The 27,431-nt window shown below is 45.3% G+C and overlaps 1 protein-coding gene across 1 annotated transcript in view; it reads right to left on the bottom strand.

Annotated features, from left to right (window-relative positions):
* The window catches only part of NAA16 (N-alpha-acetyltransferase 16, NatA auxiliary subunit), a 77,638-nt gene that overhangs the window by 17,317 nt on the left and 32,890 nt on the right, over positions 1-27,431 (bottom strand). The window contains exons 11-15 of the mRNA XM_082247605.1: positions 20,381-20,550; positions 18,604-18,756; positions 18,265-18,393; positions 13,120-13,333; positions 659-852 (exon numbers count right to left, since the gene is read on the bottom strand). Of these exons, the coding sequence (XP_082103731.1) occupies positions 659-852; positions 13,120-13,333; positions 18,265-18,393; positions 18,604-18,756; positions 20,381-20,550 (860 nt within the window). The remainder of the gene's footprint in view (positions 1-658; positions 853-13,119; positions 13,334-18,264; positions 18,394-18,603; positions 18,757-20,380; positions 20,551-27,431) is intronic.

The following is a 27,431-nucleotide window of genomic DNA, read 5'->3' as shown; positions in this document are numbered from 1 at the left end:
TATCTATTCTGCATTACAGAGGACCCATTTAGGGAGCACCTCACCAACATTCAGGTTTGTGATGGCCAAATGAGCTGGACAGGCCAGAGATTATCTAATAATTGCATTTCCCATAAGATTTAAACCAAAAATGTGATTTAACTTGTCAGCAACAATGAAAAATTATTTTTGGGGGGATATAGGGTCAATGTTTGGAATTGTATGTTCTCTGCATATTACTAGTGAACTATGTCTAATAACATAACTGACATATTAGGCCTTTTTCACATGGGTGTACAGTTGGGTACTAAAGGGCCATCCTCATCCGCTCAGGATGCACAGGTGTCCCAAGCAGCCACGTGTGGGCAACCTGTTCAAATCAATGGCAGGTGGGAGGCTGCACCGACCTGCACGCATCACCAAGCGAATCCCTGATTGTACATCCGTGCGGATCTGATGTATGGATCAGAACGCAGACAGACAGCCCTAGGCACCTGTTTACCGATTGGTATGCCAGAGTGAATTAGGCCACACAAAGTCATAGTAGGAACAGATGCAGTTCAATCTGTTATAACAGTTCTAAATGTTTATCACCTTTCAAGAACAGGCACTTCACTCTTTTCAGAACTCAATAATAACACTACAGTTTTACATCATATAAAGTGACAGGATAGCCCACCCTTTCCAGTTTTTCAGGAACAAGTTCTTCTTTGGGCCCACTTGTTTCCTCCTCCTCTTCATCTCTCTTTTTCTTCTGATTTTTCTGCTGTCGTTCTCTCTCTGCATGTTTTCGCTCCTCTTCCAGTTTGGCCTTCTTTTGAGCTCTCCTCTGCTTACTTAAAACTTTTTTTAGTTCCTTGGCTGAGAGGTTTTCTGTACAAAAACGAATAGAAATAAATCTTACGATTGTGTGCAAGATTATAGATTTTTGTTATACATCTTCATGTATCACAATCAGCTGCAGCCACCGATCAGTGTATTCTGACATCAGTAAATACCTTGTTTGTGTGGATGTAAAGAAACTAACCATGTGATGCCAGACAAGATGTTTAAAAGTTGGCTGCTTGCTGCACATTTAAAGGGTTACTAAACCCACAACAGTAAAATCAGTCTGTATATGCAGTAAAGCATGCTTGTTATACTCACTGTGGAATCTAAGGGGTTAATCCTTTGCATTGTTTATAAAGGCTGTTTGATTATGTCTCTCTGATCCTCCTCTTCTTTCACTGTGTCCAAAAAATAACCCAATATTTACAGCACCAGGGGACGGGCTGCACATGCTCAGTTTGGTGTGTATTGCTGGAGTTTTTTTTTTTCCTTGGGAGTGCATGTGATCAGCACAGGGCCAATCAGCACTGTACAGAGGATCAGGGGAGAATGAAAACTCATCCTACAAGCTTTACTAGAACTGATACAAGTCACAAGGCTGCTATATACTGCTGATGAGAAAAGGTATTTATCCGTTTATATTTACTAAAATAATTGCATTTTCATGTTCTGTGGGAGACCAGATTTAGTAAATGCAGGTCCTAGGTTTAGTAACACTAACTATTATTACTTTTATGTCCAGGATTATCGAATTTTTGTAACAGTAAAATTTTAAAATGTACATCAACACCTATCCCAACTTAAAACTGGACAAGAAAGGAGCAGCAGCTTATTGATAAGATCATCAATATTTTCTTTACTCTGCTGCTGCGCTGAGAATTACAGGAAATCAACATTAAGACAGATTCAGGTATATTTGCCAAGCTGAATGTAAAAATATATTTAAAGCACAATTACATTTTCTAAATAAGTATTCTAATTTTTGTCTTCTGCAGCCCAATGCCAGTATAGGGATAAGGATGTTTGTACAGGTGCAGAGGCACAACTAAACAAATACAATAAATCTGGCCATACACTGATCGAAATTTGGTGGTTCCAGCATGGTCCTGGTGAATGTTGATCACACTATTGCCTCCTCAATCAGCTGCAGCCTCTGATCAGTGGGTGCCTCATTTGTGTGGAGGGAGGAAAACTAACCGTATACTGCCAGCCTAAGGCTGGCCATACACTATACAATTTTCTTATTCAATTTCCTTTAGATTTACCTTAAACTATGTAGTGCAAGGGCCTGCCTGATTGCATACAAATTGAACGTGTTTAGGTTTGACCCTATATTACATGGTTTTGGTAAATCTAAAGGAACGTTGAACAAGAAAATTGTATAGTGTATGGCCAGCCTTACAGCTTTAAAAGTTAGCGGCTTGCTGTAACTACAATATCTCTAACTAGTTATTTACCTCACTTCCATACTGGCCCAATTCTGGCATCCTGCTCCTATATGTAAAAAAATAGGATTTTTGACTTACCGTAAAATCCATTTCTCTAAAGTTCATTGATGGACACAGCTCCTGATATTTATAACCATTGGGTTATACTGCCCCTGCAGGAGGAGGACACTAGGCAGAAAATAATTCTGGCTACACCCATGGGCAGTCCCAGGGGATATACTCCCTCTCTCTGCTATAGCCACCCAGTTTTGTCAGGAGAATTAGAACTCCACAGAGGGGTGAGTGCTGTGTCTGTCAATGAACATTAGAGAAATGAATTTTACGATAAGTCAGAAATCACATTTTCTGTTTCGTTCATTGACGGACACAGCTCCTGATCCTCATAACCATTGGGACATCCCAAAGCAGTGTTAAACATGAGGGGTGGGAACAGCAAAAAAAGGCTAAACATTAGCCAAGCAGGCAACAGGAGCTCAACCAAACAACTGGAGCCCACCTGAAAAAAACCACACCCTCAAAGAGGATCAGGTCCTCTAAACAGCGGCCTGCAAAACCTTGCGGCCAAAAGAAGCATCTGCAGATGCCAACACATCCATTTTATAAAACTTTGTAAAAGTGTGCACCGACAACCAGGTGGCCACCTTGCAAACCTGCGTCACTGACGCCTGATGACAGTACCCTAGTTGAGTGCGCCTTGACAGGGAAAAGAAGGAAGTTGACCCCTGATGGAATAGACCTAAACCACTATTTTTCTGATCCATCTAAGAATGGTCACAGAGGAAAAAAAAAATCAGAGACAACCTTTGGAAGGAAAAACGGACAGGGGCGAAAAACCAACTTATCCCTGTGAATCACCAGGTAAGGGGAACGACAGGATAACGCCGCCAGTTCCGACACCCTACACGCAGAGGTGATAGCCACTAAAAAGGCCACCTTCTGGGATAGCATAAGCAGGGGAATCTCCCAAATATTTTCAAAGGGAGGCTTCTGTAGAGCTGAAAGCACCAAATTAAGATCGCAAGGCGGCAAGGGAGCCGCACTGGAGGAGCCAAATGTCGGACACCCTGAAGAAAGGTACGCACCAGGGAGTGTGTGACCAAAGGTCGTTGCCGTCCGGTCGCCGGTGGTGCACCCCCCCCCGGCCCCCATCGCAGGAAAGTGGCCAGATCACCCAAATAGCCCCAGCGTAGACTGGGTGCCGGATGAGGGACTTGGCAAGAGAGGGGTGCCAGTGGGAAGGAGGGGAACCCGGGGTCCAACCATCCCGGGGGGGGCCCGCGTCCACCCAAAACCCTCCAGGGGGGACAGCTACTCACCATAACAGGAACCAGACGGGCAATGTTCCAGACAGAACCCCTCTCCATTGAAATGAGGGCCTGTCGGCCAGGAGGAACGCTGCAACTCAGGCCAAGATCCGGTCGTTTGCGACCTTGCGGGGCGTTTAACTTGCAGGTACAGCCTTCGTCCAGTGGGGCTATGCTGTAGCTGACCTAGCTCGGAGCTGAGGCCTGCGCGCGCTCGCTGGCCAGACTGGGGTAAGCACTGGATCTAGATTATCCAGCCTGTAGCCCAATCCGACAGTTTATTGTACAACTCAAAGGAAAAAATCCAGGATAAGAAAATGTTCTAGCTAAAAAAATTTGCCAGGACCAAAGATCCCAGCAAAAGAAATAGGTCCTTACTCCTGATTAGGCAGAAAAAAACTGAGTGGCTATAGCAGAGAGAGGCAGTATACCCCCTGGGACTGGCCATGGGTGTAGCCAGAATGCTTTTCTGCCTAGTGTCCCACTCCTGTAGGGGGCAGTATAACCCAAAAAGATTACCACCTGTTTAGAGTTACAGGAGGATGTCTTGGGCTAGAATTTTTGCTCTCACTCAAACGTTGGCGGCGATACCTCACGTGTGTGGATTCGACGCAGTTTACATATGTGGGCGTGACATACATATGCGTTCGCTTCTGCATGCGAGCACACAGGGACGGGGCCACTTTAATTTTTTTTAATCACTTTTTTTTCTATTACAAGCAATGTAAATCCCTTATAATAGAAATAGGGCATGACAGGTCCTCTTTATGGAGGGATCTGGGGTCAATAGGCTGCGCCCGGGCCTTTGAGAGTCATAGAGACTATCGGGGACCATCTGGTCCTCGGTATTCTCTATGGTGAACTTCCGGCAGATTCCTTCTCTGGCTCGCTGATTGCAGGGATAAGCCGGTAGAAGAAGCCAAGGGCAGCAATAGGGAGCGACGCCTGTAAGAAAAATCAAGCGGTTGAACAACCGGTATTATTGTTCTTAGGGTGCAGGGAATCGCCGGCTAAAAAAAAAAAAAAAAGAAGGTTATCTGAATATATTCAGATATTCCCACTCAAAGCCCAGGACTTCATATGACGTACTGCGGTGGTTAAAAATCTCAACTGTGATTTATTGATTTCTAAAGAAAGCATAAATGTATTAAATGGCAGATCTGTATATCTGCTTGGAACTTTAAATAGAAAATGATCATGTATTTTTAGTGACTATCCAAGCATTAAAACGTTTACATGAAAGCACTTTTCCTTCCATGACAGAATCTCATACAACATATTAAAGGCTCCCTCTAGTGGCTAGCTGGATATCAGAAAAGGCAGTCATGATTGTAGTCATTTAAAGTAGTAATCGACCGTTATCGGTTTTTCATTGCCGATATTTTCGTACATCTTTTTTTATTTTTATCACTTGACAGGTACTCTTGTGGAGGGATCTGGGGGGGTCTAAAAGACCCCAAACCCCTCCTCTGCACTTAACCACTTAAGCCCCGGAAGATTTTACCCCCATTCCGACCAGGGGGTATTTTGCGATTCGGCACTGCGTGAGTTTAACGGACAACTGCGCGGTCGTGCGACGCTGTACCTAAACAAATTTGGCGTCCTTTTTTTACCCACAAACAGAGCTTTCTTTTGGTGGTATTTGTAAAAATCAAAATTTTTTAACATTTTCGGCCAATTTGTTTTATGCTACCTATGTTTGGTAAAAAAAAAAAAAATCGCAAAAAGCGTATTTTGATTGGTTTGCGCAAAAGTTATCGCGTTTACCAACAAAGGGAAAGATTTTTGTCATTTTTTTTTTTTTAACGCGTAATGGCGGCGATCTGCGATTTTTTTTGCGGTACTGCGACATTGCGGCGGACAGATCGGACCCTTGACTGACATTTTTGACACTTTTGGGGTTACCAGTGACATTTCTACAGTAATCAGTGCTATATATATGCACTGTTACTGTAAAAATACACTGGTAGTGAAGGGGTTAACCTTATTTGGGAGGGAGGGGCTGTGTGTGTCCCTAGGGGCGTGCTTTCTACTGTGATTGGCTGTGGCTTGAGCTGTAAGGACACTGATCAACGGATCTACATAGTAGATCCATGGGATCAGTGTCTTTACAGCGAGGAGAATGACAGGTCGCTTGTTTACACAAGCTGCCTGACATTCTCCCTCTCCCCCGCCGATCGCCGAGTGGCCGGCGGACATCGGGTCCGCTGGTCACACGCGCGGGGGGGGGGGGGGGGGGTCCGTGACCATGCGGGAGCGCGCCTCCGGCGGCGCGCGCTCGCTCCCTAGACCCTCACAAGCAAGCAACGTAGCCCTACGTTAGTTTGCCTGTGAGGGGCTGACCGCCGACGTAGATAGTCGTGCGGCGGTCGGCAAGTGGTTAAAGCATTCAAAACGCCAAGTTTGGCTGTTTTGAATGCGGTCATTTTTTTTTAATCTGGCGCAGAGTACCCGGAAGTGATTACATGACATAATTTCTGGGTTTTTACACGGAGACCCGATCAGAGCCGAATGCACCTCCTGCACCTTGTAATGACAGCCGAGCAGCTTCTCAGCCGCATCAGTTGTCATTACATGACAGCCGACCGTCAGCTATGGACGCCTGTACCGGGGTAATGCCTCTAGCTGAAGGCATCACTCTGGTAAAAGGCACTTTCCCGAAATATCGGCAATATCGGTCACCTTGGTATCGGGGAAAGTGCAGATCGGCCCCTCAATATATCGGCTTTGCCGATAATCGGTCGATCACTAATTTAAAAAGAGTATGTAAACCCCGGAACTTCTCTAATTGGCCCCTTATGGTTTGTTGAATATGCCATTGAAAGTGATTTGTTATATCAGTTTGACGAGTGCAAACAAATTACTGTTGATCTTGTCAGATCATAGCTTTCAGATAGAAAGGAGTTTGAATCGGTAAGCGGCCTAGGTGGAGGAGCCTGCTGATGGCGCCTGCGCAGAGCTCGTGCTAGGAACGCCAGGAGGTCCCATTTCGTATGTGTAGCTGAGGAGACTGCCCAAAATTCCCCAGGCGTAATACCTCTCTGATGGCAGAAGCGACTTGGGGGAGAGTGCCTGCCTTGCTGAAACCGCTGGCAGGTCGCCGCGTTGCTTGGGCTGGGGTGGACGTGGTGGAGCGTCTTTGGGCAGCTGTGGACGGAGGGGAGGCCAGTGAGGAGACGCCGAGCTCGGATGAGTGCGGGAGGACTCGGGAGCCTTCAGCGGGACCCGACCACACTTGGCCGCGCTCGGCCGGACTTGGAGGCTCCGGTAAGGAGCCGATTAGGAGTAGCCAGGGAGCCTACAAGGTACATCCCAATGAGCGGTGGAGGGAGAGAGCGGAGCAGCGGCTGCAGGAGGGGGGAGAAGAGGGAAACCCTCTCCGGGCAGCATACCCCGTTCTATTCGGAGCAGTGAATCACCTTCAACTTCTGTTCTCCTCTGAATTACCAATAAGAAATATATATATATGCACACACACAAACACACTGCAGACATGTTTTGGTCTTGAAGGGAAGACAGGTGGACCAGACAATGAGGGGTAGATCAGTAAAGGAAGTGGGGTGGCAAAGTCACACAAAATAAGAGCTGGCCCTGGGACAATAAAAAAAATGTATGACTCAAGATAGACATAATGAGAAAACAATTTCTGGGAAAACAGGCAGTGGAAACTAATAGAAAAGGACAAAACAGGACAGCAGTGGAAAAGAGTACACCTAACCAGTCAGGAGTAGAAATAGAGGAAGAGAGTGACACGGAAGTTGAACTCAAAGATGAACAAATCTAGTTCTTTCTCATTCAAATTATTATTCAAAATTTCAGATTTTACAGGGTTGATCTTCAAATTTGAAAGTTCTCTATACCTTTTCATTTCTTTTATTAAGTTTGGCAATGTAATTCTTGGGTTAGATACATCGAACAGGATGTCATCGGCATTTGCCGCTACTTTATGCTCTCCATCTCCGATGCCAATTTTCCACTCCCAGAATGTGGACAGCGGAGAGAGCCGGAACATGGCGCTCCGCCCAACGTAGAATGTCCGCCACTTCCAGGGCTGCAAAGACACTCTTGGTGCCCCCTTGGTGATTGACAAAAGCCACGGCCGTGGTATTGTCCAATTGAATGCACACTGGACAAACCTCCAGACGTTCGGTCCAGTGCGCCAGGCAAAGCCGAATCGCTCTCAGCTCCAGGACATTGATTAGCAACCAAGATTCCTCCAGGGACCAGACTCCCTGAGCCGAGTCCTGATTGAGGACTGCAGCCCCCCCCCCCCCCAGACAGACCCGCATCCGTGATGACAATTGTCCAGTATATAGGGAGAAAGGCCCGACTGAAGCGTCGGGGACCGAAGCCACCAGACCAGGGACTCCCTGGTCCTGTGGCTTAGCCGAATCCGAAGGTCCCGAGAATTTGGGTGTTTGTCCCACTTGAGAAGAATTTCCCTTTAAAGAACTCTCGCGTTGAACTGAGTGAATAGGACCACCTCGAAGGAGGACACCATCAGTCCCTGTACTCTCATACAGGTCCGAAGGGACGACCGGTTGTTGGACATCAAACAGAAGAACCGCTGACTGGAGCTTCTGGAGTTTTTCCGAAGGTAGAAACTCCCTGGCTGAGGACAAGTCCAAAGTCAGGCCCAGCTAGACCAGTCTCATGGAAGGGGTCAGAGATGACTTTTGAAGATTCACGATCCACCCAAACTCCTCCAAAGTTCTCATGGTGACCCCCAAGTTTTCCGTCCGTAACGCAGGGGACTCCGCACGGAGAATCAGATCGTCCTGGTAACCCAGGACCGATATTCCCCGCTGCCGTAACAGCTTTAGGACCAGGGCCAACACCTTTGTGAAGACCCGAGGAGCGAAAGTGAGACCAAAGGGTAATGCCACAAACGGATAGTGATCCTCTCCCATGGCAAAACGGAGAAAACGTTGGTGAGCGGCACAGATGGGAATGTGAAGGTAGGCATCCTTGATGTCTATTGAAGCTAGGAAATCCCCCTGATGTAGGGAGGCCACCACCATGCGAATAGTTTCCATCTTGAACCTTTGAACCACAAACACATTCAGTGCCTTTAAGTCCAGGACCGGAATGCACCTTGCCCTCCTTCTTGGGAACCGTGAACAGGTTGGAATAAAACCAGTGAAAGCACTCCGTGTGTGGAACAGACACTATCACAGCAAGTCCTGCACTGCCCCATAGAGCGCTCGCAAGCGATCCGGGGATAGGTGGACATTGGAAGGGAAAAACCTGACCGGAGGAACGGATCGAAACTCGATCTTGTATCCGGACCGCACAACCTCCCGGACCCATTTGTCTGGGATACGGGCCAGCCACGAGTCCAAAAACCAGCAAAGCCGTCCCCCCATCGCAGTCATGGGTGAGGGTGCACCTTCAGGCCGAGGGGGACCTGTCCACAGGCCTGGCTGAGCCGGACTTCTGTTTCCCAGAAAAAGGGATGCTTGGAACCACCCAAGGGAGCCTTGAAGGGTTTTGCCTTATCAGCTGCCCCCGAGGAACGAAAATACTTTCTGTGAGCCAAAAAGGACGGACCCCACCTACGGCGAGGGTCCCTACCCTTGGAAGCCTGCAGGAGAAAAGGTACTCTTACCCCCCTAAAAGACCCTTAATAATGTCGTCCAGGGTAGCCCCAAACAGACGGTCCCCCTGAAAAGGGAGTTCTGTCAAGGCCTTCTCAGAAGTCTGATCCACAGACCAGCACTTCAACCAGAGCATACGCCTCATGACCACCGCCGAAAAACGACAGATGACCCACCAGGGAAGCAGTGTCCTAAACGGCATTGCAAGCAAATTGCAGCCCCTGCACCATCTAGTCCAGGGGTGGGGAACCTATGGTTCGGGGGCCGTATGCGGCCCCCAAAGTCATCTGGTCCGGCCCCCCATGCAGCTGAGTCTGTGTCTCTCAGCTGATCTGTCAGAATGGAGCTGATGCTTCCTCTATAGTTCCTGCTCCGTTATGACAGTCTGAATGAGTCACAGGCGGAGTGATATCAAATGCACTCCGCCTGTGACCAATACAGGAAACATCACCTCTTCCTCCAGCGTGGCGCTGCTACACTTCTCCTAGCCAGCATTTCCCGCCAGCAGCACACACAGCAGTACCAGCCATAGCCAGCAGTACCAGCCATAGCCAGCAGTACCAGCCATAGCCAGCAGTACTCACAGCAGTACACAGCAGAACCAGCAGTACCCACAACAAAACCAGAAGTACTAGCCAGAGCCAGCAGTACCTACAACAGTACCAGCCAGCAGTACCCACAGCAATACTAGCCAGCAGTACATGCCAGCAGTACCAGCCTGAGCCAGCTGTACCCACCAGCAGTACCAGCCAGCTGTACCCACCAGCAGTACCAGCCAGCTGTACCCACCAGCAGTACCCGCCAGCAGTTCTTTTCAAAACTTACCACCACAAAAAAAGTCGTCTGCGCTCCAGACTGACCGATGCAAACCTGGAAAACCTGTTGCGAGTAGCATCATCATCAATAACAGCTAGCATCACACACCTCACCAAAGAGAAGCAGTTGCAGCCATCACATAAGGGGTGAGTTAATTAAATGTTTGACCAAATATAACAGGCTAATTTTTAAGGTGATAATTTTGTACGGCCCCCGAATGGTTTTATAAATACCCAAATGGCCCTTGGCAGAAAAAAGGTTCCCCACCCCTGATCTAGTCCAACAGCTCCCCAAAGGCAGGAGGGACAGGCTTGCCCTCAACATCACGGTGTACCAGCTTCGCCCATTCAGTCACTGTTTGTGTGACAAGGGCTGCAGCAAAAACAGGCCTCAGTTTAGTCCCCGCCATTAGCGTACATGTTGTGGGCCACAGTCGCTTTTCTATCCTCTGGGTCCTTAAAGGACGGGGAATCTACCACCGGAATAACGGTAGCCTTGTTAAGCCTGGAGACCAGGGGATCTACCTTAGAAGGCACCGACCACTACTTCACCAGAGACTCATCAAAGGGATAGCATCTAGTAGACCGCCTAGACACCCCAGGGGAACGTTTCAGCCGATCCCATTCTTTGGGGAGTTGGACAGCAAAAAAGGTGGGGAAAGGAAAAAAACTTTTCCACCCTTGAAGGCTTATGGGTGCCGAAGGCAACCTGCACCCCAGGAGAGATGACAGCTGCATCCTCCAATTTTAGGGTTTCACGCACAGAAACAACCAGTGCGTCCACCAGCGCCTTATCCTGTGCAGCAGTAGAGGTAGAGAGCTCGTCCTCACTATCAGAAGAGGCATGGTGTGGGATACCAGACCCGGCCGGGGTAGGTGGGGGCCACCTCCACCCGGGACACAAAAGCTTCCAGGACCGCTGAAATCGCATCGGGGACAGTTGAGATCCGGAGGGACCTGCGGCCTTGGTGAGGGGGCCAGGTGGGTACACATGGTCTGAGAGGTCCATGTTGCACTAATAAAACCCGCCAGCAAACTTTGAGAAAATGACCGAAAAAAAACGTTTGTTTTTTTGTATTGCAAAAAAAAAAAATGTCCCCACAGCGCTACAGCACCCCCCAGAGGTCAGGCACACACTAAAGGAACCCCCACAGAGAGTGAGGAATTTGCCCCCAGCAACTCACTGTCCCTAGATAGCAGCACTCTATCAGGAAGGTCTGCACGTGTTAGCGGCGGCTCAGCAAAAGGAAGTGAGCCAGGAAACTGCCCGGGTTTAAGGGAGGGGCTCCTCCCACCAAAACGCCTCCAAACACACCCACCAGCCTTCACAGCAAGAAATCCACCGCAAAATGGGCGAAAACGGGTGTACCAAGACGAGACGTTTAACTTGTGGGGCCAGTCCCCGTCCGGTGGGACTATGTCCCGGCCGACTCAGCGCGGAGCTAAGGCCTGCATGCGCTCACTGCCCAGACTGGGATGACCACTAGGATATAGGTATCCAGCCCGTCGCCCAGCCCGGCATAGTTGCGTGAAGATCTCACAGGAAAAAATTCCAGAGAAAAAGCTAGCTAAAAAATAAAATTCTACATACAAAAATACTTTTTATGCCAGGACCAAAGATCCCAGCAAGGAACTAGGTCCTTACTCCTGACTAGGCAGATTAAAACTGACATCCTATGCAGGAAGAGAGAGGGTATACCCCCAGGTACTGCCCATAGGCCTAGCCAGAAATTCTTTCTGCCTATTGTCCTACTGCTGTAGGGGGCGGTATTACCCTACTGATATGCATCAGAGGGCTGCGTCCATCAATGAACGATAGAGAAAGTAGCTTTCCTGTGAATCACTGACATAATATTTAGTTGTATAACCACTGTTTGACCTCTGTGTTGCTTGGAGTTGCCCAACTTCTGGCAACTTTGAACAGGCATTGCAGCCCAGGACGATTGCACTAAATTCCACAATTCCTCTGCATTTCTTGGCTTTACCTCAGAAGCAGCATTTTTGATGACACCCCACAAGTTTGCGGCTGGATTAAGGTCTGGGGATTGGGTTAGCCACTCCATAACGTGAATTTTGTTGGTCTGGAACCAAGATCCTGCTCACTTACAGGTGTGTTTGGGGGATCATGGTCTTGTTGAATCCCCCATTTCAAGGACATTTCCTTTTCGGCATAAGGCAACATAACTTCTTCAAGTATTTTCATGTATTCAAACTGATCCATGATCCCTGGTATGCAATAAATAGGCCAAACACCATAGTATGAGAAACATCCCCATATCCGGATGCTTGCACCACCATGCTTTACTGTCTTCACAGTGTACTGTGGCTTGATTTCAGTGTTTGTTGGGGTCGCCTGACAAACTGTCTGCGGCCCCCAGACCCAAAAATAATAATCTTGCTTTAATCAGTCCATAAAATGTTACGCCATTTCTCTTTAGGGCAGTCGATGTGTTCTGTGGCAAATTGTAACCTCTTCAGCACATGGATTTCTCAACAATGGGACTTTGCGGGGGCTTCTTGCCAATAGCTTGGCTTCACATAGGCGTCTTCTAATTGTTACAGTACTCACAGGTCATTTTGGACCATCTTGGATCACCCTGGAGCTGATCATTTGGCTATTCTTTGATCCATTTGAATGTCACTTTTTTATTTTCTTCCATGCCTTTATGGTTTTGGTTGCCTTTTTAAAGCATTTTAGCTGAGCAGCCTATCAGTTTCTTTGTAGGTTTTCCCCTCTCCAATCAGCTTTTTAATCAAAGTATGCTGTTCTTCTGAACAATGTCTGGAATGACCCTATTTTACTCCGATTTTCAGAGAGAAATGCACAATATCCAGCCCCGCATGTACATTTGCTGCCTTCAGCCTTAAATTAGGGCCACCTGTTTTATGACAGACTGAATGACCTCACTAATTGAACTCCACACTGCTATTATTTTGAAAACACCCCTTTCAATTATTGATTCAATTACACAGAATCAGCAGCATGTATGTCACCACTGTTAGGTCTGTTGGTTTTCAATTACTCTACTACACTTACTAGTAAATTATTAGCCATGTAGAAATAGAATTTATACCAAAAAAAGTGATTGATCTGGTTAGTGATGTTGCTATTATTTTGAACCAAACTGTATATAAAAGATGAGTTTACCAGAATTGACTTCCTGCTCTTTGCTCTCATTCGTTAAAGGATTTTCATGCAGCTTTAGATAGATTCCTATGGCTGTCTGAGCAGCTTTAAAATAGAAGAAATGCTGCCGCAGTACATCTTCCAAGCGCAGGAGATCAACATATGCACGCAGGGTCATCTTCCTCATACAGTATGTGTGGAAATCAAACTGATCATCAGTGATCTCAAAGAAGTGCTGAAAGACAAAAAAATTAATAAAGATTTAAAAAATAATATATTGGCAAGTTTTATAAAAACAGATGTCCCTGGTTCATACCCCTCCAAAGAAAAACTCTGATGGTTACCCTCCTCCAGCAGTGGAATTACAGCAACATAAGTAAACCTAAATCTGGCTAATGTACTGCTATAATGCAAAACAAGGGTGGTTAATTACTGCTTTTTACCATTTTATTCCTTACCTTAATGAAAGCGTATTGTATGGCGAGGGGTTAGAACCATTGTCTGGTATTGCGGTCTGTGTTTCTGTTTGCTCTAACTGTCCTGGTCACCAATGTCACCAGAAATAAAAGCCATGGATGAATACAAATTTTTTGAGTTGCCACCAGAACAGGAACCTTCTAAAAGAGGCACTTTTTCTTATGACAACTGTCTAAAGCCTGGTACACACTTTACATTATTTATTTTTTTTTTCAACCCAGCAGGCTAAACGGAAAAAAAAAAAAAAAAACTGGGAGGAGCTTGCTGTACTAACTATGCAATGTTAGTACAGCACTCTCCCCATTGATTTCTGAGAGAGGGAAGGCCCCCCACCAGAACACAGCGTTTGGCTGCTATCGCTGATCAGATGGTGGTTTTCAAGCATGCCGTTTGGCCGGCTTCGGTCAGGCAGGCTCGTCTACACACTGGCCGGATGTCAGCTGGTTTTTGTTGTACTGGCCGATACCGCACACAATATTTGGCCTCTGTGTACCAGACTTAGGATAGGAAATCAATCAATTAGATTTCTTCTTAGTTCCTGTTGAGGCAAAACGGACAGGAAATGAAGGGAAATCTCCCCAACGAGACAAAAACCACAACAAAAACCTGACAGCAGTTTTAACCCTTCCCTAATCTAAAATGAAAGATACACTTTAATGTGGGTAAACGTAAGACCACTAGGTTAAACAAATAAAGCTTACCAGTCCTCAGAATGGAGGCTGTTTTAGTTATCCTTTTTAAATCCTTTCCTCCCTTTATTATCTTATAGTGATCCTGCCAGTAAAACAATTCCTGCACTAGGGTGACAATGTTCTCTCAATGTGCTGTAATTATGGAGCAGCATTATCATCTAGGCTGCTTATTTTTTAATTGGACTGCAGAATACTTCACTTTCACATCACCACTATGACATTTGTAGTCCACAGAGGTAAACTGGACAGAGCTGATAACACCGCTCAGAGGCAGAGAAAACAGGAAGTTAGCTCACTGGACTTCAGGCAGGATCAACATTTGTTTATACTTTCAACATTTTTACAGAGAGACAGCATGGGGAAATGTGCATATACTGGGGAAAAACATGCTCAAGAAGGGAGGGATGCATAGATACAGAGAGTTACTTATGGAGTTGAACTCCGAGCACAAAACACAAAAAAAATAAAAAATAATAATTTAAACAGAGGTTTTAAATCCACTTTATGTGCACCAAATGCCTTTGCATACCCAGTTATCACCTTGTAAATGTAGCAGTGACATCATCATGCACTGATTAGCATGTGTAAAGAGCACAGCTGTGGAAGAGGGCCAACAGCTCCACTCATTATAGACTGCCTGCAGAAAACTACAGGAGGGGAGATACAAGACAAGTCACCCTGCACAAGGAGAGAGAGCGCAGCAGTGACCAGTCTTTATTATAGGTTTCACACTGGATCAATGCACAGATCTGGAAGGAATACACAGAGAACACCAAGATTCCAGTAAGAATACATGATTGGTATTAAAATTAAATTTTCCTATCCCGGAGTTCAACTTTCAGAAGAGACATGTCTAAAAGTTCAACCACTCATTGCAATTTTGGTCCTAAAGAAGGCAAAGCAAAATATGCCTCAAAAAGGTTGCCAATACTGCGAAAAAAGAAGAAAAATATCCTTCTGACCCTGTAAGAGCAGTAGGATGCATGCTCTGGATTCAAATATTGCCTTAGCATTTTTGGAATTACAGTTTGGGACATTAGATACAAAAAATCCTCCTATTCATCCTATTCTATCATGAACGCTGCTGCCAGGCTTATCCACCTTACCAACCGCTCAGCGTCTGCCTCCCCTCTCTGCCAATCCCTACACTGGCTCCCGATTGCCCAGCGAATTAAATTCAAAATACTAACCACAACATACAAAGCCATTCACAACTCTGCCCTGAGCTACATCACCAATTTTGTCTCCAAATATCACCCAAACCCTCCTCTCCGCTCCTCTCAAGACCTCCTACTCTCAAGCTCCCTTGTCTCCTCCTCTCATGCTCCTCTCCAGGATTTCTCCAGGGCCTCTCCCATCATCTGGAACACTCTACCTCAACCTGTACGGCTATCTCCTACTCTAGCTGCTTTCAGGCAATCCCTGAAAACTAATTTCTTCAGGGAAGCCTATCACACCGCCAACTAATCTGCAATCAGCTGATTCCCTACTGTTACAACCTCTTGTAACATCTGCCCCGAACCCATTAGATTGTAATCTCTTCTGAGCAGGGCCCTCTTAATCCTCTTGTATTTTATTGTATTGTATATGTACTGTCTCCCTCTAATATTGTAAAGCGCTGCGTAAACTGCTGGCGCTATAGAAATCCTTAATAATAATATTCATAACTGAGGATGCAGCTGTCACTTGGCAATGAGTAGTGTTGTTTAGCTTATTTCTTTCTCAATTTTTGTCCTTAAATATATTCTACCTAATGTATAGGTGGCAATGTTATTCTTGTGGCTAATGTGCATAACCTTACATTATTAAATTGTATTTGTCATTTGACAGTTTTTATGTCACTATGTGGCCAATTCATGGCAGCATATAACTATACCATCACTAAACCCTTCACTACCATAAATATTTAATTCCCTAGATCGGAGTTTCTTAACATTTTTTCAGCCAATTACAATTGACTGAAAAAAATTACAATTAAACTCATGGAGGCACCCCCATTCTAAAATGTAAAAAACAATTTTAATAGATTTACATAATGCAGCAACATCCACACACGTAGGACACCCAACGTTCGAGGTGATTTATTGATTTAAAATGTGACCCCAGTGCGGAGGGAGAGGGGCACAGGAGGGTCAAACAAGGATGCTGTGGAGGCAACAGACATCCTCCATATTAACCGGTTGCCGACTGCGCACAGTATATTTACTGCGGCAGTCAGCCCCGGCCAGGCAGAGTGACGTAGATCTGAGGCGCGCGCCCGCTGAGGCTCGTTCAGGGAGGAGTGCGGGCGTGTGACCAGCGGACGCGATGTCCGCCGGTCACTCGCCAATCGTCGGTACAGCGGGAGAAAGGCAGAGCGGCTTATGTAAACAAGCCGCCTGTCATTCTCCCCTGTGTAAAAATGGAGATCAGACGGTTCTACTATGTAGAACGGTTGATCTTTGTTTTTACACCAATAGCCATGTCCCACTACAGTTAGAATCACGCCCCTAGGACACAATTAACCCCTCCCTGTCCAATACAGTTAACCCCTTCCCTGCCAGTGTCATTTTTGCAGTAACAGTGCATATATATAGCACTGATTACTGCAGTAATGTCACTGGTACCCCCAAAAGTGTCAAAAATGTCAGTCAAGGGTCCGATCTGTCCGCCGCAATGTCGCAGTACCGCAAAAAAAAAAAAAAAAAAACACAGATCGCCGCCATTACTCGTTAAAAAAAAAAAACACCAAAAATTACAAAACTCTTTCCCTTTGTTAGTAAACGCGATAACTTTTGCGCAAACCAATCAAAATACGCTTTTTGCGATTTTTTTTACTTAACATATGTAGCATAAAACAATTTGGCCGAAAATGTTAAAAAAATTTTATTTTTACATTTTTTTGGGGGGGAATTTCATATAAAAAAAAAGTGAAAAATATTGTTATTTTTGCAAAAATTACGCTCTTTTTTTGTTTATAGCACATGATCAAAAAATCACACAGGTGATCAAATACCACCAAAAGAAAGCTCTGTTTGTGGGACAAAAAGGACGTGAAATTCGTTTAGGTACAGCGTTGCACGACCGCGCAATTGTCCGTTAAAGTCACGCAGTAAAAAAAAAAAAAAAAAAAAAAAAAAAAATCGCAAAAAAACCCCTGGTCAGGAAGGGGGTAAGATCTTCCGGGGCTTAAGTGGTTAACTGATGACATTATTGGTTGTTGGGATGCTAGTTTCTAGAAAGACGTAATGGTGCATAATGAAAACCTGTGGCTTTGTGTAACTAAAAGGCAGGCTTGATCCACTTGCTGGCTTGTATACAATTTTTGATCAAGTTTTAAGCATTTTGCCAAGACAACCCTAAAGAAACCTCATGGCCCCTCAGGGTGCCTAGGCATCCTGGTTTAAAAAGGCTGCCCTGGATCACTAAGGCCCCTTTCACACTTATGCACACTTATGCAACTTGTCATGCGATTTGGGACTGCAAAATTGCATGACAAGTCGTTCACCATTATTTCCAATGAGTACCATTCATATCTGTGCACCGAATTCAAAGTAGTCCCGTCACTACTTTGGCATGATTTTGATGCGTTTTGAGGTCCAAAGACTTTCAAGCCCAGTCAAACTCACATCAAAATCACGTCAAAATCCAGGTAAAATCTTTAAAGTCGCACAAGTGTGAAAGGGGCCTAAGTTAAAGAGCTAAAGTACTAGGCCCAATGCTGCTCCCTGAGGTATACCACCACAAATTTTATTTATTCTGAACATGATCCGTTTACAACTTTTGTTTCACAAAGTTCTTTACTCATGTACAAATATTTCATATTATCCTTGCATCCTCAGTTCTATACCAGACTATTAGATGGAGCACTATCAATTGCTATAGCTATAGCAGAACCAAACAATGGCTCTACAAAATATCCAAACTATGTGGATTCTTCACATTCCTTACAACACAATTGCACCACAGTAAAAAATAAAGCACAGAGATTTCAAGTTTCATCATATTTTACATTTACCCTTTCTATTTCGTGGCATTTTTTCAATGCTTCCCCATATTTGCCCATACTCTGGTAGGCACTGGCACACTCCGTCTGGAACCACATGCATTGCATCTCATTCAGATTCTCCATGGCAGGTGTTCCTTCCTGAAAGAAAAGGTCCTATCATTACAAAATGTAGTACTAATTGTATTCAGTGATACGTCATGGGAAGACCCTTGCAAACAATTGCTAGCAGATCATACATGATTCTGGAATCAATACAATACACGCAGGTGTGAACGGGGCCTAAAGAGAAGTCTTTCATATTAAAAATAATAGTTTATTCACTATAATCTAAATAAACATTTGTTTTACCCTTGTAAACTTTGAACACATCTCTTCTGCTTCTTGGATCATATTGGCTCGGAGCATGTATTTTGCGCACTTGGAGTTAATGAACCGGTCTGCAGTGTCCAATGACTGAGCTTCATCCATCCACTTGGCAGCTTCTTTGAGATTTCCTATATGCTGTATTAAGAAAAGGAAAAGCATTAATGTCTTGTACCAATCAAGCAGCATTCTGAAAAGGTGATATTGGCTGCATCACAAATACATTTTCACTGAGCCCAGAAACACTGAAGCACACTTAGGCCAGGATCTGAACCAAAGAAAATCATTATAGACCAACAAAGAACAACTTTAGTATTCATCATGTACATAGCTAAAGTTTTTGCAGAAACACATAATAACCTTCTTAAAAAAATGCATATTCTATAGCTGACAGAGCAGGCACTAGGCTAGACACAATGGAGGAGCAGCATTTCTTAAATAACCTCATATATTACCAAAAGTATTGGGACGCCTGCCTTTACATGCACATGAACTTTAATGGCATCCCAGTCTTATTCCAAAGGGTTCAACATTAAGTTGGCCCACCCTTTGCAGCTATAACAGCTTCAACACTTCTGGGAATGCTGTCCACAAGGTTTAGGAGTGTGTCTATGGGAATGTTTGACCATTCTTCCAGAAGCGCATTTGTGAGGTCAGGCACTGATGTGGATGAAAAGGACTGGCTCACAGTTTCCACTCTAACTCATCCCAAAGGTGTTCTATTCGGTTGAGGTCAGGACTGTGCAGGCCAGTCAAGTTCCTCCACACCAATCCTCGCTCATCCATGTCTTTATGGACCTTGCTTTGTACACTGGTCCAAATCATTTGGTGGAGGGGGGTTATGGTGTGGGGTTGTTTTTCAGGGGTTGGGCTTGGCCCCTTAGTTCCAGTGAAGAGAACTCTTAAGGCGTCAGCATACCAAAACATTTTTGGACAATTTCATGCTCTCAACTATGTGGGAACAGTTTGGATAAGGCCCCTTCCTGTTCCAACATGACTGCGCACAAACAAGTTCCACAAAGACATGGATGAGCAAGTTTGGGGTGGAGGAATTTGACTGCCCTGCGCAGAGTCCTCAACTTAACCCATAGAACACCTTCGGAATGAATTAGAGCGGAAACTGCAAGGCAGGCCTTCTCATTCACATCAGTGCCTGACCTCACAAATGCGTTTTTGGAAGAATGGTCGAACATTCCTATAGACACACTCCTAAACCTTGTGGACAGCCTTACGAGAGGAGTTGAAGCTGTTGAAGGGTAGGCCAACTCAATATTGAACCCTACAGACAAAGAGTGGAATGCCATTAAAGTATACTATAGAACAGGGGTCTCCAAACGTTGGCCCTCCAATTGTTCAGAACTACAAGTCCCATCATGCCTAGTCCTGTCTGTGAATGTCAAGAGGTTTACAATGCCTCATGAAACATGTAGTTCTGCAACAGCTGGAGGGCAAATATTTGGAGATCCCTGTACAAAAATATTAAATTATCCGCGCTAGAAATAATATTGTGTAAAACAGTGCTACCTGAAGCTGCTGCTCACTTAGGTAAAAACCAAGATGGAATAAAACTTTTTTACAAAGTTTTATTTGGAGATTCCTGCTATGGAACATTACAGAGCTGAATTTTATATTTTTTTAACATAAAAATAACCACATACAGCGTCTGTGTTCCTTCTACTCAGAAAGTTATTCATGTAACCTCTTCTTGCTGTGTGCTACTGAATAAAATCAGTGTTTGGGATTAAAGAGATTTTTATTTTACCTTATAAATCTTGGCTTTCATATAGAATAACTCTATTAACGTTGGAGTGCTTGCAATGGCAGAGTTGATATAGTCTAAGGCAACAGACCACTGACCAAGCTTATCAAAGTGCTGTGCTAGGAAATAGCGAACCCATAGAAGTGTTGTTGGCGGCTCCCGATCTTCGTTATCTGCAAGTATAAAAACAGTCATTCAATTTCATATATATTCAATTTCGTAACAAACCCAGTACAGTCTCCAGAAAATGCAGCACTGGGTTTGGCTTCAGTATTTATATACTGGTAACATACTACTTTTTAAAAGGTGATGTGGGCTACAGGTTAAAAAAAATATATATATTAAAACCCATAGCAGCCAATCAACATCCAGCTGTAATTTCTGCAGTGCAGGTTATAAAATGAAACAAGGATTTTGATTGGGGGATATGGAAACACAACAAAATGTTCCATATGCTGCAGCATTTATGTATATTTGCTTTTAAAACTTTACAAAAAAATACCACACCATATTATTGGGCTCCTGGTTGGAAAGCTTTTTATGTGCAGTTGGTTCGTTCCTTAGAGGAGTTCATGCTGCTAACAAGTGATGAGGAGTGCCTGCTACATAGTACCTATTGGAGCTCTATTTTGTCTGGTGAGTGCGTATTTTGGGTGAAGGCTAACTTGCAATGGAATTTTTTTACGGCTTTTGGTGGATTTCACGAAATATCACTTTCTGCTAGATGTTTTGATATTTTTGGTGAGCGCATAGTATACCAAGAGTTTTTATATATTGGATGAACTTTCTACACATTGTGAACACTCTTTACAGTTTTTAGTTTACCTTAACCACTTAATGACCGGAAGGTTTTATCCCCTTAATGACCAGGCCAGTTTTTGCGATACAGCACTGCGTTAATTTAACTGACAATTGCACGATCGTGCGATGCTGTACCCAAATAAAATTGGTGTCCTTTTTTTCCCCCACAAATAGAGCTTTCGTTTGGTGGTATTTGATCACCGCTGTTGTTTTTATTTTTTGTGCGATAAACAGAAAAAGAGCGACAATTCTGAAAAAAAAAAAAATAATAATAATATTTTTTACTTTCTGTTATAAAACATTCCCAATTAAAAAAATCATTTTTTCATCAATTTAGGCCAATATGTATTCTGCCACTTATTTTTGATAAAAAATCCCAATAAGAGCATATTGATTGGCTTGCGCAAAAGTTATAGTGTCTGCAAACTATGGAATAGATGTAATTTTTATTTATTTGATTTTTCTTCCTAGTAATGGCAGCAACCAGCAATTTTTAGCTGAATTGCGACATTGCGGCAAACAGATCAGACACCTGACACTTTTGAGGGGACCAGAGACACCAATACAGTATCCAGTGCTACAAATATGCACGGTTACTGTGGTAATGACACTGGGTTAAGTGTGTCCCTAGGGGATGCTTTCTAACTGTGTGGGGGATTGACTCACTGGATGAACACAGAGACCTGAGTTCCTAAAAAGGAGAAACACAGGATCCCCATGTTCATCTATGACAGAACAGCCGGCTGCCTTGTTTACATCGGCAGACCGCCATTCTGTCTCCATGGGGAGTGATCGCTCCATGGGGAGTGATCGCGGGTGGCCAGTGGACAATGCGTCCACCAGTCCTGCTGTTTGGCTCCCACTCTGGCCAATCGGCCCATGTCCAAGCCCCCACTATCTGTTACAAGAAGAAATGTACAGGTACGTCATTTAGTACGTCAGTAAAACTACAGCAGCTGGTCGGCAAGTGGTTAATATAATTTGGAATTTTATTGTTTTACTGTACGTAATATATTTCTAGGATATCCCATCTATTAGGCACTGCACTTGTACTGTTTTTGTTTATTCACAAGGTTTTGTATCGTCACCTTGTGTGCCAGCTGCTGAATTGATTGGTGCGCTCATTATACACAATTTGTATTTAAAATGTTCCATATAGCCGGCTATACATGGGTCGAATTCCGAACAAATTTTCTTTCGTAAATCAGATATTTTATGCGTTTTGTGATCCGATGGTGCCATGGATTAAGAAATTCAACCAACCAAGCCTTCAATTTAACCTCATGTTGGTTAAAAAAAATTATTTTCATGGCTGGGAATCTTCTTTTCTTTCCTGGTCACATCTCATGCGCATTCCTTTTTCAATTATTTTTCTTGCACGATTCTCAAATCATTGATTAGAAATTAGTTCATTTTTCCTAACATTTACAACATGCCCGATCACTCAAATTTGATGGCAGCATGAAAATCGGCCGTTGCTGCAGCCCACTAATGGTGTAAAATTAAAAAAAAAAAAAAAAGAATTTCTGATGAAAATCTTAACTTTTGGAATTCGCCCCATATTAGGCCTGCTTAGGTTTACCTCTGAGTGACTCACCGAAACCAATTCCTTTTTACAATCAAGCACATGTAGAAGAATTAAAAAAAAAAAAAAAGGAATATGTGTGGGGCCACTCCTCCCCATAGCATGTCATAACAGGTCATGTGTGAATGGGATACAAAAAAAAAAAAATAAATAAAAAAAAGCTCTTCTCCAGTATGCTAGACTTTCAGACATGTTCACGCCTTCAGTTGGGCTGCCTAGGAAGATCGCTGGAGGCAGTCCAACAGCCAAATGAAACAGCAAGCATGGCAGCCTGACAATGCTGTTGCAATTGCAAATCAGTGGCTTAGCAGTGTTAGCCTAAATAACAGGATCTCCAGGTAAGAAACTTTGCAGATTTACACACTGATTTGCTTTAGAAACTGTACAGTGAGACATGTTGGATATACTGGAAAAAAGATTTTGAGTTTACATAATCTTTAGACACTATTAATATGTTTGCGATAGACAGTTATTCTCTACCAAAACAAAAAGCAGCATTTGTATTTCATTGAAGTGGTCAATGTTACTCTCAACATAGGGACAGCTAAGGAGGATGGACTACAATCACTTGGAACTAAAAAAAAAATATTTAACCTCCAAAAGGCATACTAGCACAATGATTTTGTTTTTTCCCAGGTAGGTGTACTGGGTCTTTCCACTTTTTAAAGTGTAACAAACTATCTGGCAGAAAACTGTGAGCAGGCAGCTTTTTTTTGTAGAAGAGATATGCCATGTCCTTTCTGCAATAAAACAAGCTTACCTCCCTGCTCAGTTTCCTTCTGAATGTACACTGAGCTGTGCATTCACGGCACACTTCAGCTGTCTAGGAATGACTTACTCCCATGTGCATGCGCTGGATGACATCATCCCCCTGCCAGCCAATGAAAAGGACGAAAACCAAGTACCCTGGAAGGTAGAGGTGAGTATATTGGGGAGTTTATTTTCACAATATCACCTTTTTACTACTCTAGTGTTTTGGGAAAACCAACCACTAAGCCATGTATTTATGTGGGCCACAAATTCCTAAAAATGTCCACTATAGGCTTCTTGCTATATGTTACAGCACAGACAGAAATAATGTGCATTACCAGGAACTAGAACTATCTCTGGGAGTTGGATGATAGCAGTTCTAGATGGGAGCTTTAGCCAGTGACAGCTGTCCTGGCAGTTGCTCTCAATTTGGTCAGAAACAAGGGGTTCATATGGATCATATGGATCACTTTGTGTAATTCTTGATGACAAAAATGGGATTTTTGACTTACCGTAAAACCCATGTCTGATTTTCAGTGACGGACAAATCTTCATTTCAGTTGGTTATATTGCCCCCTACAGGAGTAGGACACTAGGCAGAAAAAAAGGTCTGGCTGTGCCCATGGGCAGTCCCAGGGGGTATACTCCCTCTCTCTGCTATAGACACTCAGTTTAGTTACAAGCAGTGTCAGAAGAATTACAACTCCACAGAGGGGTGGGTGCTGTGTCCGTCAATGAACATCAGAGAAATAGATTTTATGGTAAGTCAAAAATCCCATTTTCTCTTTCGTTCATTGACGGACACATCTTCAGATCTTCATAACCGCTGGGATGTCCCAAAGCAGTGTTAAACATGAGGGGTGGGAACAGTAAAAAAAAATTCCCAAGGCTAAACAGTAGCCAACCAGGCAACAGGTGCTCATCTGAAAAAAACAATACACCCTTGAAGAGGATCAAGTCCTCTCAACAGCAGCCTGCAAAATCTTGCGGCCAAAAGAACCATCCGCGGATGCCATCATATCCACTTATAAAACTTTGTGAAAGTGTGCACGACGACCAAGTGGCCGCCTTGCAAACCTGCGTCACTAATGCCTGATGACAGAAAGCCCAGGAGGCACTAAGCGCCTGTGTAGAGTGCGCCTTAACAGGGAAAAAAGGAACCTTGATGGAATAGACCTGAATAACTGTCTGACTTCCTGAAAGTCCCAATAGCTGCAAGGTACACCCTAATTGCCCAGACCACATCCAAGGCATGCAAGGCAATTTCCTTCAGATGTTTAGGGGACACAGGGAAGGCAACACAATGTCTTTATTCAAATAAAAATCAGAGACAACCTTTAGAAGGGACGACGGACTGGGGCGAAGAACCACCTTATCTGTGTAAATCACCAGGTAAGGCGAAAGACAGGATAACCCTGCCAGTTCCGACACCCTGCGCTCAAAGGTGATAGCCATCAAAAAGGCCACCATCTGGGACAGCATAAGCAGGGGAATCTCCCGAAGTTTCTCAAAGGGAGGCTTCTGGAGAACCGAAAGCACCAAATTAAGGTCCCAAGGCGGCAATGGAGCCCGCACTGGAGGAACCAAATGTCGGACACCTTGAAGAAAGGCACGCACCAGGGAGTGGCCAAAAGTCGTTGGAAGAAGACTGTCAAAGCAGTCACCTGACTCTTGATGGCACTCGAGGACAATTTCTGTTCAACCCCCCATTGAAGGCAGGTCTAGATCAGAGCATCCGAGAAGGAGCGGAGATGAACCCTAATAGACTCCACTGCACAAGAGAAACCTCTGCACCTTTCTGTTGAGCCGAGACACCAACAGATCCACCTCGGGGGTGCCCCACCGGAGATAACTGATGAAAACACCTCCGGATGAATGGACCACTCCCCTTGCTCCAACACCTAGCGACTGAGGTAATCCGCTTGCCAGTTTTCCACCCCAGGAATGGGTGCGGCGGAGAGGGCTGGAACTAACCGTTCTGCCCACCTTAGAATGCCGGCTACCTCCAGAGCTGCCAGGTCACTTCTTGTGCCTCTTGGTGATTGACATTGGGCGTCCAATTAGCCCAGTACCGCGATTCCTCGTTGTCTTACCAAAGCTAGCACCGGTGCTAACACTTTTGTGAAGACCCGAGGAGCAGAGGCGAGACCAAAAGGACACGTCGCAAACTGATTATGCTCCTCTCCCACAGCAGAGGAAACGCTGGCAACTGCCACATATTGGAATGTGAGGGTAGGCATCCTTGATGTCGATAGAGGTAAGGAAATCCCCCTGACCAAGGGATGCCACCACCATGCGAATGGACTCCATTCTGAACTTCTGCACCCACCCAAAGCAGTTCAGCACCTTGAGGTCCAGGATTGGACGCACTTTGCCTTCCTTCCTGGGAACGGTAAAAACCCTAAAAACTTTCCGAAGTCGGAACCGGGACAATCACCCCTCCAGGTTCTCCCTCCAGGCCACTGCGTAAAATCTTAGACCACTCAGTCAGAGTGTGCGATACCAGGGCAATGGTGAATACAGGCCTCACTGCCAAACCAGCCAGGGTATACATATTGCGGGCCACAGCCTCCGCCTTCCTGTCAGCCGGATCCTTAAAGACCGGGGACTCTTCAAACGGAATCATGGCTGCCTTGTTCGACCTGGAAACCGGAGGGTCCAGCACAGGTGGAACAGTCCACTTATTAAGGAAAGTACTCCTCATAGGGGTAACACCTAGTAAAGCGCTTAGGGACCCCACGGGGACACTTTGGTCGTCCCCACTCTTCAGCGACAATTCTGTCAAAATAGGCGGGGAAACGGAACACCTTTGCCGCTCTAGATGACTTGTGAGTGCCAAGGGGAACTTGCGTCTCCGTTTCAGCTGCATCCTTCATCTTCAATCAGTGCTTCCAGCAGCGGTTGCAGACGTGGAGGAATCATCCTCACAATCAGAAGATTCTGGGCGCGTGGTTGCAGACCCAGCAGGGTGACCCACATCCGCGGCGGCTGAATCAGATTCAGGATCTGATGAGACAGATGAAGGTCGCCCATTGCCCAAAGACCACCTGGAACCGCCGTCAGTGCATCGATGGATGGTTGGGACCCGGAGGGCCCCGCAGCATCAGAGAAGGGATCAGGTGGTGAGATGTGATCCAAAGCCTCCATGAGTCACCAGGGGGACCCAGCAAAAAGTGTAAAATACTGCAAAGGGACAACCCTCACCCCCCTGGCAGCACCATCCGGTCGCCAGGCACAAGCACCAAGCGATCCTCAGCAGAGAGGGAGAGAACCCCACCAGACTCCCCACCCAGCAGAAACAGGCACCTGCAGCCACCAGGATAATCTGCACTCCACGTGCGGCGATCAGGAAGTGAAAGGATCCAGGACAGAGGATGAGGATGGACTCCCACCGACGAAATCGCCACCCATAGTACTCCACTGTCATGCCCACCGTTATTTTTGATGGCAAACCACAGCACAATGGCCGCCGGACTGCACAAACACGGCAACAACAAAATAGCAGCCCAGCGCGGCACCACGAGGCTTACAGGGACACAGGAGGGAACCCAGGCCTCAAGGACAGACCCAGGCAGGACTGGGGGCCCTGGCAGGAGCCCCCACCAGGTTCGAAAACCTCCCCCCCCCCCCGTCGAACGTCCGGTCGCCATCGGCGCACCCCGCCTCCCCCATCACGTCATAGCGCCCTGCCCCCAACCCAGGTGGTGGATCCAACCACTCAAACAGCCCCAAAATATGTGGAGGGGGTAGGATGGGGGACAGATGACAAGGGGGGGTGCCTGTGGGGAACCAGGGGAATCCGGGGGTCCGATCATCCCAAGGAGGGGCCCATGTCCACCCCAAAACCCTCCAGGGGGAGAGAGGAGACAGATACTCACTATACCAGGAACCAGGCAGGCACTGCTCCAGACAGAACTC

Source organism: Pelophylax lessonae (genome assembly GCF_965119305.1).
Source record: "Pelophylax lessonae genome assembly, chromosome: 2".
In the NCBI taxonomy this organism is placed as follows: Eukaryota; Metazoa; Chordata; class Amphibia; order Anura; family Ranidae; genus Pelophylax; species Pelophylax lessonae.
This window is presented reverse-complemented; position numbering and strand designations above follow the sequence as displayed.